This window comes from Osmerus mordax, chromosome 20, assembly GCF_038355195.1.
Source record: "Osmerus mordax isolate fOsmMor3 chromosome 20, fOsmMor3.pri, whole genome shotgun sequence".
Classification (NCBI taxonomy): Eukaryota; Metazoa; Chordata; class Actinopteri; order Osmeriformes; family Osmeridae; genus Osmerus; species Osmerus mordax.
Window position 1 is genome coordinate 814,970 of NC_090069.1, and position 12,970 is coordinate 827,939.

At 51.5% G+C, this 12,970-nt stretch overlaps 1 protein-coding gene across 1 annotated transcript; it reads right to left on the reverse strand.

Annotated features, from left to right (window-relative positions):
* Positions 1 to 274: 274 nt before the first annotated feature.
* On the reverse strand, positions 275 to 10,512 carry tmc2a (transmembrane channel-like 2a). Its single transcript, XM_067258676.1, has 20 exons — positions 10,476 to 10,512; positions 10,124 to 10,162; positions 9,550 to 9,988; positions 9,116 to 9,271; positions 8,676 to 8,766; positions 8,489 to 8,570; positions 8,075 to 8,181; positions 7,649 to 7,747; positions 6,863 to 7,005; positions 6,596 to 6,743; positions 6,159 to 6,347; positions 5,807 to 5,986; positions 5,569 to 5,727; positions 5,113 to 5,241; positions 4,746 to 4,813; positions 2,213 to 2,452; positions 1,759 to 1,884; positions 1,070 to 1,148; positions 588 to 711; positions 275 to 474 (listed from the first exon to the last, which is right to left on the reverse strand). Exons 1-20 carry the CDS (start codon positions 10,510 to 10,512, stop codon positions 275 to 277), a joined length of 2,835 nt encoding a protein of 944 aa, XP_067114777.1.
* Between the last annotated feature and the right edge of the window lie 2,458 nt (positions 10,513 to 12,970).

The following is a 12,970-nucleotide window of genomic DNA, read 5'->3' on the forward strand; positions in this document are numbered from 1 at the left end:
GGTGTCATGGAAGAGCCCTGTTCCCTCCCTTGGCCCTGGCCCCAGCCTCTAGCCCCCAACCCCCAGCCTCTAGCCCCCAACCCCCAGCCTCGAGCCCCCAACCCCCAGCCTCTAGCCCCCAACCCCCAGCCTCGAGCCCCCAACCCCCAACCCCCAGCCTCTAGCCCCCAACCCTTAGCCTCTAGCCCCCAACCCCCAGCCTCTAGCCCCCAACCCCCAGCCTCTAGCCCCCAACCCCCAGCCTCGAGCCCCCAAGCCCCTGCCCTCAGGGTCGCTATCGTGGAGGAGGCTGTCCCCTGCCCCGGCCCCGGCCTGGCCCCGGCCCCTGGGGGTTCCCAGGAAGGGGCCCGGGCCCCCGCGGTCCTGGGGGCCGGTTGACTGGTCCTCTGGGGTTAGGGGACGCCAGGGACACGTCCTTCTGCAGGCTGACACCAGCCGCTCCAGGCTTCACCTTCGCTGCCTTCCCTCCTGGAGCTGGGTGGTTGTCTGGGGAAGAGGAGGAGGATGAGGAGAATGATGAGGATAGCAGCTCTAACTAGACTGGGTTGTTGACTAGCGAAGAAGAGGAGAGGGGGGGGGGGACTCACCTGTGCTGTTCTGTGGGGGCGGCGGGGGGGCCAGGGAACGGTTCGGCAGCAGGTCCTCCAGGTCCTTCATTACCTGGTTGGTGCTGTCTGTGTTGTTCCTCCTGTTCTTCTCCTCATCTCTTTGCTGGAGAGAGAGAGAGAGAGAGAGAGAGAGAGAGAGAGAGAGAGAGAGAGAGAGAGAGAGAGAGAGAGAGAGAGAGAGAGAGAGAGAGCGAGAAAGAGAGAGAGAGAGAGAGAGAGAGAGAGAGGGGAAGAGAGAGAGAAAGAGGGAGGGAGGGAGGGAGAGGGAGGAAAAGAGATGGAGAGAGAGTGAGAGAAAAAAATAGATGGACATAAAAAGACGGACAGGGAGAGAGATGGAGAGAGAGCCCAAGTCAGCATATCACTTTGGTCAAAACAGAACGATAAAAATAGGATTACTTCCACGCGACACATTCACGCAGTGTGAAGGATGAATCCAGAGCAGCTCTAGACCGTCTCACCATCTGCATCTTCTTCTTGAGCTCATTGTTGGCGTTCTGGTAGGCCTCAGACACCGAGTTCAGGTAGTAGATGGCCAGTCTAACCCAGGAGACACAACCCTTCATTACTGCATCACTTCACACGTCTAAATGCCTCAGTCCTGTTTGATGTGGCACTTAGAATATGAAGTTGTTTTTACTGGACTGGACCATTGGGATGGAATATTGTAGCTGAGATGTCAATATTGTTCCTAATATTGCGCCTGGTAGCTGAGATGTTACTTTGTGATGTATCAAGTCAATACCGACTCTGATCACCGAGCTACTAGTAGAACTATTCACTTTCTACTGTATTTTCTACATGCACTGTTTTTATGTAGTTTTAATGAAAGCGTCTAACCCCAAATTAATCATTGTCCACAGTTTGAATGATGTGAACGACTGGGTGAGAGGCAGCGTGTGTGCGGGAGGGATCTACGTCTACATTTGAAATGACATTCTTTCAGGAGACGCTTTTATCCAAAGCAAACAGTGCATATGAAAAGCATAGCAGAAGATCAAGGATCAGAAGCGCGTAGTTCTAACAGTGTGTCGGTGCTCAGAGTCCAGGGATGGTCTGCATGTCCTGATGTACTCACACCATCAGAAGCACAGCAGGTATGATGAGTACTCACACCATCAGAAGCACAGCAGGTATGATGAGTACTCACACCATCAGAAGCACAGCAGGTATGATGAGGCCAGGGTTGGCCGCGTAGCTGAAGAGGGTTCCCATGAAGGCAGGAAGGTCCAGGTCTATAGTCTCCATGATCACGTCAAACATTTTTGCCTTCCCACTGCAGAGAAATACCCAGATAATCAGACAGTAGTATGTGTGTGTGTGTGTGTGTGTGTGAGTGTGTGTGTGTGTATTACAGTATACGTCTGTAAAACTTGAACACTACCTGAAGAACCTCAGAAATAACTCGAGGACCCTAACTCTACCTGAAGGATCCTAACCCTACCTGAAGGATCCTAACCCTACCTGATGGATCCTAACCCTACCTGAAGGATCCTAACCCTACCTGAAGGATCCTAACCCTACCTTAAGGTCCCTAACCCTACCTGATGGATTCTAACCCTACCTGAAGGATCCTAACCCTACCTGAAGGTCCCTAACCCTACCTGAAGGGCCCACAGTCGAAGGAGGGGGGCAGGGTCATGATGGTGTAGACCACAGGCAGCAGGCTGAGGAACAGGATGAGCAGCAGGAGACCCATGTAGAAGTTGTTGGACTTGGAGGCCTTGAAGACCCTCTCGTGGGGTACATTGGTGCTCATGACGGCCCAGCACTGGTAGTACATGGAGGTGAGCAGGCGCAGCACGTTGATGCCCACCAGCCCCGGAGCGTAGAACGCCCCCATCCTGACAGAAACACACACACAGGGAACCATGGTCACCACTTCCATGACGACCACGGAGCCATGATCACCAACCAGCCCTGGGACAGAGATTCTGACTGCACATCAAGAAGTCGCTCCCCCTCACTGTTGGATTCAAGTGCCTGCTAAATTACTAGACTGTGATTATGTTTGCATATGAGTGGATGTAGCTTAGTGGTTAGAGCTTTTGACTGTAGATAACGAGGTTACAGGTTCAATTCCCCATCTGTATGTTGCTTCGGATAAAAGCAACAAATGAACCCGTAGCTGTTGTTATTACTGTTGTGACCCGGTCTCTGTGTGGTGAGAGGTGGGCATACCAGATCATGCCCTGGTTGTGACCCGGTCTCTGTGTGGTGAGAGGTGGGCATACCAGATCATGCCCTGGTTGTGACCCGGTCTCTGTGTGGTGAGAGGTGGGCATACCAGATCATGCCCTGGTTGTGACCCGGTCTCTGTGTGGTGAGAGGTGGGCATACCAGATCATGCCCTGGTTGTGACCCGGTCTCTGTGTGGTGAGAGGTGGGCATACCAGATCATGCCCTGGTTGTGACCCGGTCTCTGTGTGGTGAGAGGTGGGCATACCAGATCATGCCCTGGTTGTGACCCGGTCTCTGTGTGGTGAGAGGTGGGCATACCAGATCATGCCCTGGTTGTGACCCGGTCTCTGTGTGGTGAGAGGTGGGCATACCAGATCATGCCCTGTTGTGACCCGGTCTCTGTGTGGTGAGAGGTGGGCATACCAGATCATGCCCTGGTTGTGACCCGGTCTCTGTGTGGTGAGAGGTGGGCATACCAGATCATGCCCTGGTTGTGACCCGGTCTCTGTGTGGTGAGAGGTGGGCATACCAGATCATGCCCTGGTTGTGACCCGGTCTCTGTGTGGTGAGAGGTGGGCATACCAGATCATGCCCTGGTTGTGACCCGGTCTCTGTGTGGTGAGAGGTGGGCATACCAGATCATGCCCTGGTTGTGACCCGGTCTCTGTGTGGTGAGAGGTGGGCATACCAGATCATGCCCTGTTGTGACCCGGTCTCTGTGTGGTGAGAGGTGGGCATACCAGATCATGCCCTGGTTGTGACCCGGTCTCTGTGTGGTGAGAGGTGGGCATACCAGATCATGCCCTGGTTGTGACCCGGTCTCTGTGTGGTGAGAGGTGGGCATACCAGATCATGCCCTGGTTGTGACCCGGTCTCTGTGTGGTGAGAGGTGGGCATACCAGATCATGCCCTGGTTGTGACCCGGTCTCTGTGTGGTGAGAGGTGGGCATACCAGATCATGCCCTGGTTGTGACCCGGTCTCTGTGTGGTGAGAGGTGGGCATACCAGATCATGCCCTGGTTGTGACCCGGTCTCTGTGTGGTGAGAGGTGGGCATACCAGATCATGCCCTGGTTGTGACCCGGTCTCTGTGTGGTGAGAGGTGGGCATACCAGATCATGCCCTGGTTGTGACCCGGTCTCTGTGTGGTGAGAGGTGGGCATACCAGATCATGCCCTGGTTGTGACCCGGTCTCTGTGTGGTGAGAGGTGGGCATACCAGATCATGCCCTGTTGTGACCCGGTCTCTGTGTGGTGAGAGGTGGGCATACCAGATCATGCCCTGGTTGTGACCCGGTCTCTGTGTGGTGAGAGGTGGGCATACCAGATCATGCCCTGTTGTGACCCGGTCTCTGTGTGGTGAGAGGTGGGCATACCAGATCATGCCCTGGTTGTGACCCGGTCTCTGTGTGGTGAGAGGTGGGCATACCAGATCATGCCCTGGTTGTGACCCGGTCTCTGTGTGGTGAGAGGTGGGCATACCAGATCATGCCCTGGTTGTGACCCGGTCTCTGTGTGGTGAGAGGTGGGCATACCAGATCATGCCCTGGTTGTGACCCGGTCTCTGTGTGGTGAGAGGTGGGCATACCAGATCATGCCCTGGTTGTGACCCGGTCTCTGTGTGGTGAGAGGTGGGCATACCAGATCATGCCCTGGTTGTGACCCGGTCTCTGTGTGGTGAGAGGTGGGCATACCAGATCATGCCCTGGTTGTGACCCGGTCTCTGTGTGGTGAGAGGTGGGCATACCAGATCATGCCCTGGTTGTGACCCGGTCTCTGTGTGGTGAGAGGTGGGCATACCAGATCATGCCCTGTTGTGACCCGGTCTCTGTGTGGTGAGAGGTGGGCATACCAGATCATGCCCTGGTTGTGACCCGGTCTCTGTGTGGTGAGAGGTGGGCATACCAGATCATGCCCTGGTTGTGACCCGGTCTCTGTGTGGTGAGAGGTGGGCATACCAGATCATGCCCTGGTTGAAGACCAGACCGAGCACGTTGCCACTGATGTCAAACTCCCCATACGAGGGCTACGGAGAGAGAGCAGGGTCATTCAGCACCGCGCGTCAGTTCCTCTCAAACTTCACATCTCTATTATCTCTTTCTCATTTCTATATTTCATTTCTATTATCTCTGTAATATATCTATAATCCCGAAAACATTACTAATTTCTGTCTCTATCTATAATACCTTTACCTAATATCTCTCGAATATCTCTCTCACACATCTCTCTCTTATATATTACTCTATCTTTCTCTTCAATATCTCTCTGTCTTCCCTGTCTGATATCTCCCTCTCTCTAACATCTCTCATGGTTATTTCTACTCACAAATCCCGACTCCAGATCCCAGCACCAGCAGTAGTTCAGGAACCTGACGATGACGGCCCTAGCAAAGTCCCCGATCAGGATGGTGAGGTAGGTCACCTGGATATCTGACACGGTCAGCTTGACAAACTCCTGCAAGATCCACACCACAGGAGAAGCTGAGAGAACTGAATCGGCAGAATACGTCACACCATTAAAGCTGGCCGTAAAGCTACTATATACAATCAGTATTTATAAGTATACATTCTCAGTTTATTTACTTCATCTACTGCCATAGATCGAGAGGATGTATTAATACCCTGTAAGATTTTAGTGAATGTATAGAATGAATGTAGACTACATTTAGTCACTGAATAGAATGAATGTAGAATGTATTTAGTGACTGGAGAATGTACTGTCTATGCGACAGTTTAAATAGAAGGTGAACATAATGAGGTCAAAGGTTAGTTTTCTCATTACTATGCCGACGGCGGTCTCCCAGCAGGGTCCTCTGATGACATCACCGGGGTCGATGGGAGGGGCGGTGGCCTCCGAGTCGTTGTTGTAGAGGGTGAAGTTGGCGTAGTACTCCTTCTGCGCCCAGATAGACGCGTTTCTGAGGGCTTTCTCCTGCTCCAGCTACACAACGAGACACAAGCTACTCAGAGAGGTGAAGCCTGGGAGGTTTATCCTGTGGGATATCACATCAGATCGCTACCTTGTTGTTGACCTCGTCGAACAGGGCGAACAGGAAGGTGTAGAGGTTCCCCAGGAAGAGGGCGAAGATGCGGCCCAGCTGCCACTTGAGGGCAATCCTGGGGTGGTACTCCTCCAGCTCTGCGATGGTCTCAAACAGTGGGGGACAGACCAGGCCCAGCAGGGACATGATGAGCTCCAGCTGTGTCAGACAACATCCACTAGATCCTCAGTTTACGTCACGTTAAAAGTAAAATCTTTAGTGTTTTACCTGGTGCACAGTGCAACAATAGTAATATCTCAACTACACGGCAACAAAAACATCTGTACAACACCTACATAGGAAAGCGCAGCAAAAATAGCGTTGGTTTTACCTCATTCTTCTCGTACCAGCTCAGGTCGTCCCTGTTGGCAAATTCTTGTGACCTCTTCACCACGAAGAAGATGAGATACCCGCTCCCTCCGAGGCAGCAGATGATCATGAAGTTAGCCAGGACGCGCAGGAACCTCCTCAGATGAATGTTCTCGTCTTTCTGGTTCTCTTGCTCGTCCACGATGGACTCCTGGGGACAGACAGGCGCAGGGGAGCCAGGTCAGTTTACTGGGACTGGTTGATAAATATATATTTGATACATTTGATTTATTTAGAAGATGGTTTCATCCGAAGCGATTACTTTTTTCTCTCTCTAGTCGCTACGACAGATGCTGTCATCCAAAGATAAAAACTAATTTTTCTTAATTTTCTTCACTTAGATTAGAAGTTTATTTTATCCAAAGTGATTCAACATGATCTCCGTGTCTCCATGGTTACCTTGAAGCTCGTGGTGATGGAGGCGTATTTGTTGTCGGCGGTCTCTGAGTTCCCGATGAGGTAATCCCAGCTGGTGAACATCTTCCACGCAAACGTGAACTCTGACTCGTCTCCATCACCACCCCCGACATCAGAGTTCTTCGCCATCCTAGCAATCGCGGAGAAAAATCCGAGTATAGCTACATTACTCAGAGGCAAGACATTATACAACCGTTGAAGACATCACTTGAGTCCAGCACTAGCCGTGACTAAGCATCATCGACTTACGTGCGGATGACCACCATCAGGCTGTAGCCGAAGGTGCCAACCCCCACCATGAGGTAGGACAGGGGCAGACGGAATTTCAGCAAGCCGATGGTCCTCTGGTCGTTATAGTAACCGTAGAACAGCACGGAGTATTTGCAGTATCCCTGAAATGTATATATATATATATATATTATTTTTCTTCAAATATATCTCATGAAATAAAAGATGTAGCCAACGCTTTTAAATACAGTGAGATATAAATGCTGCATGTGGAAAATAAAGCAGATAATCAAGGATTAGACGTGTATGGCTATAACAGTAGGCCTATATCAATGGAGGTTGCTGCCAAGAAGCGGTTTGTATTTTACCAGGCACAGAGCAATAATTATCTCATCTACAACATAACATCAACAAATCTTGAGGGCAACATCTCACAGCTGCACTGGTACAGCTGCACTGTACAGCTGCGCATTTTTGCACTTAAGGTTAGATGTCAACTGTACTTCATCGGCTCTGTACACAATGACACTAAAGTTGGGTCTAGTCTACTGGGATCTACTGGGATCTGCTGTGATCTACTGGGATATGCTGGGATCTACTGGGATCTGCTGTGATCTACTGGGATATGCTGGGATCTGCTGTGATCTACTGGGATCTACTGTGATCTACTGTGATCTGCTGGGATCTACTGTGATCTGCTGTGATCTACTGTGATCTACTGTGATCTACTGGGATCTGCTGTGATCTACTGTGATCTACTGGGATCTACTGGGATCTGCTGTGATCTACTGGTGTGTTTTGACCCACGTTGAAGTCTGTGAGGACGGCGTAGTCCTGGGCGGTGGCCTGATCTGCCCTCGGCACCGTCTTCCTGGGGATGGACCCGTACGGCAGCCCCATCAGAACCTGCACAACCACAACAATAATAATAATAACAACAACATTGGGCTGGCCCATCAGAACCTGAGCAGGAGGGAAGATCAAGAGTGTTTAGTTCTCTCAGCGTATCACTGGCATCAAGGAACAGTCTACGTTTTTTACCAGACAAAGTGCAACGACAACATCATCCAACGACTACAGTCTTACATGACTAAGGAATTCCCTAACCGATGATGGGCAGAATGTCCCTTTAACCCCTGGATGGTAAACATTGAAATTTGACATTTATTAATTTAGCAGAAGCTTTTATCCAAAGCGACAAACAGTAAAACTGGTGTGTTTAAGCAGTTTTACCTCAGGGATCACCACAAGGCCGAACGTGAAGCCGAAGAGGACCAGGTTCATTCCGTACATCCACCGCAGGAAGATGAAGTAAGACGCCACCGAAGACCCAAAGTGACCTGAAGGTGGAGCAGTTTTCAGGTTATCCACTAGGTTGGGGTGTTGAGGAACATCATTCTGAACAGCAGGAGCTTCATCTGTAATCTTACATGTTCTATGTTCCCTGTCCTTCTGTGCATTATTTGTGTATAACTTATTGATTATTTTGATACAATACATGATTTGTGCAGTTGTGCATGAGTGTTTTGATATACTGCTATAACAACACAATTTCCTCAAAGTATCTGTTTGTATATCTGTAATAGATATATCTATCGATTGATCTATCGATCAACAGAGTGGATGTCTCTCTCACTGGTCACTCACTCTCCACCTCTTTGATCTTCCGTTCCCAAGGTATGCAGGTGGTTCTGAAGTTCTCGAAATCTCTTTGGAACTTGATCCATTTCTGACAAAAGAAGAGTTCAAGGTGAATTCTCTGACATCTCTTTCCGATGGCAGACGTGAGCATGCCCAAGTGTTCGGAGCCACACAGGTGAGATCAGACTCGCACCTTCATCATCATGACTTTGTAGGCGTACCACTTCCTCCCTTTCCCCTTCCCCAACGCGCCTTCAAACTTGTCCACAAACTGCTGGGCTTCCCTGAGGGACGTGTGCCAAGAGAACATGTGCCAAGAGAACATGTGACAATAGGACATGTGACAATAGGACATGTGCCAAGAGGACATGTGAATATAGGACATGTGACAATAGGACATGTGACAAGTCATCCACGTTTTTGGATGCACGAATGTTTTGACCCTCCAACCAAGGTGTGTATTCGCTGTTTAAAGTTCTTATTCAGCACTTTGATTAGAACATTAGTAATTTACAGCACTTTCAGCGCTTTGATATCTGAAGAAACGCACATATTGGGGATTTTGGGGACTGTGACCTCTTGAACACTCTAACCACCGAGCTGAACCCAGCTGTGTGAGGCTCCTCTCCTTACTTGAGGTGTTTGAGCCTGCGGTGCATCCTCCAGGGCTTGGTCCTCATGATGGTGATCAGCTTCTTCTTCTCCTCCACCTCCTCCATCAGCCGAGCCATCTCTCCCTCCGACATGGACTCCTCCTCCTCGTCCTCGTCTGATTTGGAGTCCGAGGAGCTGGACGGAGCGAAGGGTGAGGAGAGGGAGAGGAGGATGAGGATGAGGAAGAGAGAGGGGTGGAGGAGGAGAAGTGGAGGAGGGGTGGAGGAGGAGGAGGGGTGGATGAGGGGGTGGAGGAGAGAAGGAGGAGAGGAGGATGGATTACAGATCACAACATGACTCAGCAAAGTCACAATTGCTATGCTGCGTTCCTCCTAACAGTACACACAGGGGTTGACATGACTATCAAACTGTGAATGGGGTCGACATTCAGGTCGTAACGTCCGTCCAGCTACCTGCTGTCTTTTTTCTTCTTCTTCTTCTTGTCATCGTCTTTGTCCTTCCCTTTGTCCTTTCCTTTGTCCTTTCCTTTGTCCTTCCCCTCTCCTTTCTTATCCTCCTCTTTCTGCTTCTTTCCTCCTCCTCCCTTCCTTCTCTTGTTCCCTTGTTCCTCCTCGCTGTCCTCCTCGCTATCCGGGACCTTGCCCCCTTTTCCTTTCTTCTTATTGGCTGCCCCCCCGCCCCCCCTCCTCTTTTTGGGGGCTTCGTCCTCGCTCTCGTCGTCGGTGTCACGTGACTTGGCCGGCTTCTTCTTATTGGCTGCCCTGCGGTTCCTGGGTGTCTTGTCTTCTTCCTCGTCTTCATCCTCGTTGTCCTCGCTGGCTGGCTTCTTGCCCCGCTTCCCTCCCCTCCCGGCCGCCGGCCGTCTGTTCCCTCTCTTTCGACTGGTGTCATCTTCACACACGCACACACACGCACACGCACACACAGACACACACAGACACACACACACACACACACCAAGGCACAGGTAAACACAACAATGGAGCAAGGTGATCTTTTGTCTCATTTCCAGTCATCTCCACTTACCCTCGCTGTCAGTCATGTCCGCGTCAATCTCTATCCCAACTGGAAGAGACCACACAGACCCAGAGGCACAAACAGCCCTGTCACTTCAACTGTACAATAAATGTTATCATCATCTCTAAAATATACAAGCATGCAGACAGGTGCGAGGTCTTCAGTGTCGGGTTACTGCACAGTCAGTGACTAAATGACTAAATGTAATCGCCATGAACACAAGCACCTCTCCTGTGGTTTTTGGGTTGGGGTTGGGATTGGGGTTGGGGTTGGGGTTGGGATTGGGGTTGGGGTTGGGATTGGGGTTGGGATTGGGATTGGGGTTGGGATTGGGGTTGGGATTAGAGTTAGACCAGCTCACCATCCTCCGTCTTGGCTGCATTAGTTTTCCGAGGCATGGTTGTACGCTGGGTGGAACTCCTCTCACAGTCCCACTTCTGCTTCTTCCTTCTTCTAATTCCTGTTACTTCCTGCTTATTTCTGAACCTTCTGCATCTGTCCGTTCACCTTCCTGTCTCTGTGCTCAGCGCCCTGAATGACCAACACCTGCCGGAGCGAACTCAGCTCAGACTGGCACCTGAAGCGAGCCCCGCGCAGGTTAGTCACCCCTGTAACCATGACAACCATCTCACGTGACCCGCATCGGTTCCCGGAAGAAAGCTTCATGATAATTCCATATGTGTCGTTGAGCTCTGAGGGGAGACGGTTCTATCATGTTCTGTCAGTAGAACTGAGACCCAGTCAAGGGAACATTCTAGATCTGGATGAGGATGCTGAGAAGGATGATGTGACTTCTGGTACCATTAAACTGAGATAGGAAAGTTCATGGAGATACATGTTTGTAGATACATCAACAGGATCGGATGGAGTTGCTTTCTCTCTGTCAGTCCAGCGTTCTGGACAGAACCCCAGAACTGGTCGGCGCTCCTCACAGGAAAAGGAGGAGAGGAGTAGAGAAGAAACACTCCGTAAACTGTTCTGTTAGACACTCTCACTCGTCTGGTCACAGGACACCCTGACCACGACACCACAAGACGAGCCGCCTTAAAGATTTAATGAAGGGTTGGGTTTCTGGCCCATTAGAGGTCCCTCTCAACTCTGATGTCTGTTTGACTGCTCCTCACTTTAGTAGAGACCCCCAGGGAGCGTCATGATAAAAGTGACTAAATATGTTTCGGTGACTGAGAGTAAAGTATTTGTGTGTGTTTGTGTTGTGTTGCAGACAGCAGTCACACAGGGTGACATACAATCCAAGACCCTGATCCCCATTTAATAATGAAGAGGAGCTCATCTTCCACAGCCAAATTACTCCATTACACGGTCGTCAGGCTCATCAGGGTTAACACACACACGCTCACACACGCTCACACACACACACGCTCACACACACACCTGAGCATGTTCTCACATGAGCCAAAACACACACGTTATAAAATGAGTCCTAATTAGTGTACTCTATTTTACAGCCCATTACAGCATCTCCCATCCTTGACTTTATTCACAGTCAGGAAGAACAGCCGCAGTCCAGGATCCTCCCGTCCAGGATCCTCCCGTCCAGGATCCTCCCGTCCAGGATCCTCCCTGTCCAGGATCCTCCCGTCCAGGATCCTCCCGTCCAGGATCCTCCCGTCCATGATCCTCCCGTCCAGGATCCTCCCGTCCAGGATCCTCCCTGTCCAGGATCCTCCCGTCCAGGATCCTCCCTGTCCAGGATCCTCCCGTCCAGGATCCTCCCGTCCAGGATCCTCCCGTCCAGGATCCCCCCGTCCAGGATCCTCCCGTCCAGGATCCTCCCGTCCATGATCCTCCCGTCCAGGATCCCCCCGTCCAGGATCCTCCCGTCCAGGATCCTCCCGTCCATGATCCTCCCGTCCAGGATCCTCCCGTCCATGATCCTCCCGTCCAGGATCCTCCCGTCCAGGATCCTCCCTGTCCAGGATCCTCCCGTCCAGGATCCTCCCGTCCAGGATCCTCCCTGTCCAGGATCCTCCCGTCCAGGATCCTCCCGTCCAGGATCCTCCCGTCCAGGATCCCCCCGTCCAGGATCCTCCCGTCCAGGATCCCCCCGTCCAGGATCCTCCCGTCCAGGATCCTCCCTGTCCAGGATCCTCCCGTCCAGGATCCTCCCGTCCAGGATCCCCCTGTCCAGGATCCCCCTGTCCAGGATCCTCCCGTCCAGGATCCTCCCGTCCAGGATCCTCCCGTCCAGGATCCCCCTGTCCAGGATCCTCCCGTCCAGGATCCTCCCGTCCAGGATCCTCCCCGTCCAGGATCCTCCCGTCCAGCTCTTCCCGTCCAGGATCCTCCTGTCCTCTCATCACAGGCTCGTCCCCCACCTCCGTGTCTACATGCGTGGTGAATCAAGATTTCACACACTCATCATTAATTGTTCATGACCGTAAAAAGGTCAAATGATCTGGTCCATGTTGCATCACTTGATGTCAAACAGGAGACGTACAACTGGGGTTGAAAATTGGAAATCAAATTTGAAATACCTTTTCTGTGTGGGAACAGGAAATCGTAATCATCTCAGGTATCTGATAATAAAATGATCAGAAATGACAGTCCTCATGGCCGTCGGTGACGTACGGCTCTGGACCCCACAGGACCCTCTGGAGGTCTCCGTTAGCAGACGACCAGGTTGTGTTTGAAGCAGCTGGTGTGATGAGGGACAGGCCTCCTGAAGCGACGACCGTGAACAGTGTCTGTAGAAGAAGAGTGCCGTCACCCCCGCCTGCATGCGGCATGCGGCCGGGCCAGAGGGATATCAGGCCCCTCTGAGAAGAAAGACCTGTTTGTTGGCAGATAATCTGCACGCGCTCACAAGCCCTCAGGCCTGGGCTACGAGCACGGCCC